The following is a 6294-nucleotide window of genomic DNA, read 5'->3' on the forward strand; positions in this document are numbered from 1 at the left end:
AAAAAAACTCAAAAATTAATGACTTCATAGCTCATTTTTGGTTTAACTGAAAAAATATTAACTCATTCAAAAGATTATAACTAAATATTCGTAAAAAAAAATTGTTCTTCATTTACACGTTAAATTTGACAGTTAAATTATAACTAAGATGAAAGTCCTAATTTTCATGTGAGACTTTAAATTTGGCATATTCATTCTCTTCAAGGCTAGAATAAATAGATTTTCATACAGTTAAATTACAATTAAGATGAAAGCCCTAATTCCCATGCGAGACTTCAAATTTGGCATATTCATCCTCCTGTCCCCCTTAAAAGAGAAGTTAACACGTCATCCTCACACTTACATCTGACATTTCTAATTAGGGGTGATTGTATCCGGACCAATCCAAAAGGAAAACCGCAAACCGAACCAATTCAAATCGAAAACTGCAAAAACCACATTTGGTTTGGATGGTTTCGGATGATTTTTGGGCCGAACCGCACGGTTCGGTTTGGTTTGCGCTTTTCATTTCATAAAATCGGACCAAACCGAACCGAACCGCATATTTAACTAAACTTTTGAATTTCTATAATTAATTTATTATATTTCCAATCCAATTGTAATACTGTACACGCACGTCACGTGACTCATTATTCCTTCATTCTTCCTTCCTATTCAATATTTCAACTTCATTCTATGATTTATCTCTCACTTATTCTAGAGAAGCATTTAGTGTATATGTAGTACTGATAATATTTAGTCCTGAAGTTGTAATGGTTTATTAATATTTAAAATTGAAGTTATCTGATACTTGTATATGTAGTATGTAGTTTATTAGTTAGTATGTAGTTTATTGGTATGAAAAACTATATATAGTATGTAGTACGAATAACTGAAGTTATATTAGTAATTTAGTATGTAGTATATGTAAAATACATAGTATGGTACTGTAAAATACATGATACACTTATATGATAGTAATTTTGGTGTAAAATACATGTATGGAGGAATGAATTATTTTGGTGTAATTAGTATGAAAAACTTCTTTTTAATGGTACTGTAATATATGTATGGAAGAATGAATTATTTTCTTTTTTATTTCAGTACATTTTTATTTTATGGTGTAAACCACAGCCCACCGAACTGATCCTAACCGCATTGGTTTGGTTTGGTTTGGTTTGGATGACTTTTTAAAAATTAACCGAACCAAACTAAACCGCATGCATTTTTATCTCGCAATTAGGATGACTTTTATTCTTAAAATCGAACCAAAACGCACCGCGAACACCCCTATCTCTAATGATGGTGCTATTATTCTTATATTCCTATAAAAAAAATTATACTTACTTGAAGTTTCACAAAAATATCGAATTTTTTTTAAATTTAAAAAAAAACAAATTACCAAACATTCAAAATTTTACTTGGTTTTACGAAAAATCCGAGAGTGCATTTTTGAAAAAAAATAAAATTTTACATTACCGAAAATTTCAGTATAAAAAAATTCAAAAAATTATATCAAAAATTCATGATTAAAACTATTAGAATTTTAATATGTTAGTGGAAATTTCAAAAACCTGCTTAAAATTTCGTTTTTGACCAGCCCAAATTTATTCATGAACATTTTTGAAATAATGAAAAATGGAAGATGTGAGGTAAAATTCTCCCTTGCGAAGGTTGCTTCTGTCGAAATTGTGTGTGCATCAAAACTTTGATTAAAACCTTTTTCATGCCAAGATTTTTATAAAACTTGCTATCTAAGCCCCTTGTTCATGACAAGATAATGGAAAATTTAAAACAGCCTCCCAATTTAACTTGGGATTTTAAGATTAGATTGAAAATACAATTATTTTAATCTAAATCTTTTATTGTTTGAACTTTGATTTATTATGATTTCAAATTTAATATTTGTACATATTTTTTGTACCAAAACAAAATGGAGTAGACATAGAACAAATAGCATAAATGAATCATTTAATTAATACCTCATCTAAGAGGTCACCTTTTTATACATATCAAAATTAATAATTATGGTGAATTCTTATATACACAACTCAAAAAATATACTATTTAGTAATTAATTAAATTAATTAAATAAAATAAAACTAACATTTTATCCAACTTTTTAAACTCCCTATAATACCGATAACTCTTAATTTTTTTTGATGTATTTTTTTCTTTCTACATAATACATAATTAGAGACAATTATGAGATTATTATAATCATTACTTTAAAACGCCAATTAAAAAGAAACACAGAATTAGTAATACTTGAAAATAAATGGATTAATAAGAAAAGTATCACTTTTCCAATGTGAGGTATGTACTACCTTTTCAAACAAATTTAATTTTCTAGTGATCCTAGTTTAGTCACAACTAGAGTAAGTCAATAGTTATATCCAATTCGTTTATGTTTATTTACAAAATCAAATCAAGTTGTACAAGATTTTGTTATTTGAAAGTGTATCAGAAAATCAAATCAGATTATATTCTATAATCAATAACAAAATTCCATTCTATAACTAGTTTTTTTTTAAATTTGATTTTGTAATTCAATGTTTGCTTCAAATCTTGGTAAAGTGAAACCTGATTCTTAAAAAATAATTCTAAATGATCAATATAAATTTCAATTTCTAAACACATTTCATATCCAATTCATAAACATAAAACAGATGCATCCCGTAAACATAAAACAATTTCATAAACATATGACTCCTCAAGTTAACTCAATAGATCAAAAAAGGACAATCACCAAAGGTCCTTAAGATTACTCAACTTAATACATTTGAAAAACAGATGTATTTTTGTGAACAAACTACAGCCTACAATTACTGAGCACCATGTTTGGCCTTGCTATGCTGGCTAAGTCCGGTTTCAGAGTTGAATGTCCTAGTAAATATATAACAAAATAAAGTTAATCACAAAACACCTAAAAGTAAGAAATCAATGATCAGAGTTAGGTTTAATTAACATACTTGCTGCAGCTACTGCAAGAGAGTTGTCCTCCAGACTTGGGAGATTTGGCCTCACTGCCTGGAGTCTTTCCACCTTTCTTGGGGTGAGGAGTTGCTGTATGCACAGCTTTCTTACCATCTAATGAAATTTAAGCACATGTTTAAAATTTATATCTGAAATGTATGTTTACAACAAACTACATTTTCTTCAAACAAAATGCATTGATTAAATACATGATTCGGGCTAGCAATGAAGAGTGAAACAAAGAATATGCTTCTCCAATTTGAAGAAAAAAACCATAACCAGCAACACTGTAATATTATATAATGAAAACAACACTATAATATATATTAAACTTAGTCTCACCAGTTTTCTCAGGAGTGGAATTTTTTGACTTCTTGGAAGGAACTGGGGTTTTAGATGCAGATTCATTAGCCCTCTTCTTCCCCTGGTCCACCTTCGAAACAAAAAGCAAAATATATAAAGTTGTAAGCAAGTCCTAAAGTTTATCCATCATAAACATTATAACAACAACATTATAACTAATGACAGAAGAATTTTATAATAGAACTTTGGCACTACCTTCTTCACAGGAGTCTCTTCTTCATCACTCTCATCCTCATCTTCACTATCAGCATCACCCATCTGGGATTCAACAACAATACTCAATACATTATTTATATTGAAGACAAGCACATTTTTCTTAACTGACAACAACATACTAATCACTTTAAACAAATGTATCTCATTAAAACTTTGGCCACAATTTGGTTTAAAATACAGAAACATGCTACTAAACCAAATATTGACTTCGTCAACCAAATACCTCTTCATCAGAGCTATCAAGATCATCATCAGATTCATCATCAGAATCGTCATCGTTTTCCTCCTTAGGATCAACGACTTTCACTTGTTTAGCAGATGCCCCAATCTTGGCAGGAGCCTTCTTAGCTTCAGCAACTGTCTGGTCTGCAGACTTTGTTTCTGGTTTCCCTAAAAAAAAGAGACAGTTTTCATTAGGTTTGCTATTGGAAAAAATAACACACCTAACCAACAAAAAATGCAGACAAAGAGAAAACACATACCATTTTCTATGGGTTTGGCCAAAGGAATTTCCTCCTCATCACTATCTGTTCAAGACAAAAACAATCCAACAGTGTTTGAGCATACAACATTGTTAAAATATAATCTAACATAAAAACAACCATAAAAGAAACTTTGGAGCCTCACCAGAAAAGTCATCTTCTCCCTCACTAGTGCAGGCAGAGAAACACAACAATGGTTAAGGAAAAATTAGGATGATCACATTGGCATTACAGAGGTTAGGATATTACAACATCAATAGTACATTCAGATAACAGAGCTGTAACGCATTAGGATACAAAAATATACAAAACCAAATTTCATCTAAAACAATCAAATGCCAAAGGAAAAACGTAAGATGATGTCAATATACACACCAAGATGGCAAATAGATGATAAATTTCAATATAAGAATGCATTTAGATAACAAAGCAGAAAAGACAACTGGTTAGCAAAATCAATAGAACAAAATATTCAAGCATAAAAACAATAGTACAAAATATTTAAGCAAAAAACAATACTAAAATATTCAAGAAAAAATTTTAAAAAGTTAAAATAAACGAAGCCCAAGGATATTCATTGTCAGGGTAGTAAGCTTTGTATCCACAGAAATGGACACTGGAAGTTTTAGAACTGTGAGAAAGCTCAAACTCCTTGTCCAGAACCAACTCAAGAGTTGTCTGAGGAATCTTCTCCCTGTTAAGAGTTCCCAAAACAAGCTTCTGGTCACCAACTTTCAAGTAAATAACAACAGACTCATTAGCTTTGTCTTTCTTAGATTCACCAAGTGCAGCCTACACAATAACCAATATCAAAAATTCAGTAAACCCTAAATAAAACAAACAACAAAAACGGATCAACAACAACAACAAAAAACCCTAAACCCTAACCTGAGAAAGATGAATGCAAGCTTCAAATTCTTGTGGATCAACCTTGACAGATTCACCAACCTTAACCTCAGCACCTAAATCACAAACCAAAGAATCACAACAAGAATAAACCAAACCCTAATACATAAATATACTCCTGAAATTCTAATTGCATTTCGATACATAACATACATCAAATTAAAATTAACTGAATCAAGAATCAAGAATCAAGAGCAGTATGAAAAATAGAGCAATTATAACAGAATTGAAAACGGAACCAAAAGCTATAACGGTATGAATAGTATTACGGCAAATAAAACTACGAAATGATTTCTTTCAAAACATGGAACAAGAAATGATTGTTCAGAGAAGAAATCTATGGAAAAAGAGAGAAATAAGAGAAAGGAGTGGAGAAGATTACCCCAGAACTCCATTGAAGAGAGAGATAGGTTTACGAGAAAGCGAAAGCGAGGGTGCTAGGGTTTAGAGAATGAAAATGAGTAGCGTGAGAGCGAGGGAGAGAAAGAAAGGGTTTTATGATTGTATATATAGTGATAGAAACGGTTTTAGGGTTTTTGAGTCAAGATTTATTACCGTTCGTTGTATTAATTTTCGTTGATATATTTATGGGCCTCTGACTCGGCCCATATTCTGACGATTTAACCTGCCCCACCCGTTTGAACGTGTCAACTCCATAAACGCAACGAATTTATTATATTAGTTATGCAAAAGATTTAACTATTTTTTAAAATCCACTCAGAATTTGCACAAATTACAAAACTTTTAGAGCAATATCTTTTTTTTCGATAAGCAATATAAGTTATATTAAAATATGGCACTAGGTGTGCCCAAACTAATACAAAGGGAAAAGCCGGAATAAACCGAACTTTTACGATCCGTCCATCAAATTATAAATAATCTACTGGATTTATCAACCAATCCTCCCAAGAAAAATCAATACTGTCTTTGTTACAAAACCCCAACCAGTCCCACAAGGTAGATTTTAACCGATAATACAGCACGTTTAAATCGAATGATATATTATTGAAGATCAAATCATTTCTAGCTTTCCATAATGTCCATGATGCTGCCAACCATAAAATCCTCCAAAACTTGTCATTTGTGTTCCCAAACGGGTACACGAACGTTTCGAAGTTCTCCAAGACCGACCCCTGTAGATTATACAACGGAATGCGTAACCAAACAAATACCTTTGACCAGAACTGAATTGATGCTGAGCAATGAAAGAAAAGATGAATTGCAGATTCTTCTTCATTAGAACAAAAAGGACAGCTAGCACCATTTTGTAGGATAACCCCCCTTTTCCCGAGCTGAACACGCGTTGGCAAATGATCGAGCAATAATCTCCAGCCGAAAAACTTAATGTTTGAAGGAACCGCAACTTTCCATA

General features: G+C 31.3%; 1 protein-coding gene across 1 annotated transcript; it reads right to left on the reverse strand.

The window, feature by feature from the left end:
* Window positions 1-2658: 2658 nt before the first annotated feature.
* LOC131641840 (histone deacetylase HDT1-like) lies at window positions 2659-5460 on the reverse strand. Its single transcript, XM_058912140.1, has 10 exons — window positions 5305-5460; window positions 4905-4978; window positions 4591-4808; window positions 4162-4187; window positions 4017-4061; window positions 3758-3924; window positions 3514-3576; window positions 3298-3388; window positions 2952-3069; window positions 2659-2865 (listed from the first exon to the last, which is right to left on the reverse strand). The coding sequence occupies exons 1-10, from the start codon at window positions 5315-5317 to the stop codon at window positions 2805-2807; spliced, it is 876 nt and encodes a 291-aa protein (XP_058768123.1). The 5' UTR covers window positions 5318-5460; the 3' UTR covers window positions 2659-2804.
* Between the last annotated feature and the right edge of the window lie 834 nt (window positions 5461-6294).

This window comes from Vicia villosa, unplaced genomic scaffold (genome assembly GCF_029867415.1).
Source record: "Vicia villosa cultivar HV-30 ecotype Madison, WI unplaced genomic scaffold, Vvil1.0 ctg.004153F_1_1, whole genome shotgun sequence".
Lineage (NCBI taxonomy): Eukaryota > Viridiplantae > Streptophyta > Magnoliopsida > Fabales > Fabaceae > Vicia > Vicia villosa.

Bases quoted from the DNA above. Each gene is read 5' to 3' on its own strand.
- LOC131641840 (XM_058912140.1), bottom strand. The intron at 4,188-4,590 runs ATATCCTTGGGC...CTCTGCCTGCAC, and splicing joins GCTTACTACCCTGACAATGA to TAGTGAGGGAGAAGATGACT. The intron at 4,062-4,161 runs GTGAGGCTCCAA...TGTCTTGAACAG, and splicing joins GGGAGAAGATGACTTTTCTG to ATAGTGATGAGGAGGAAATT.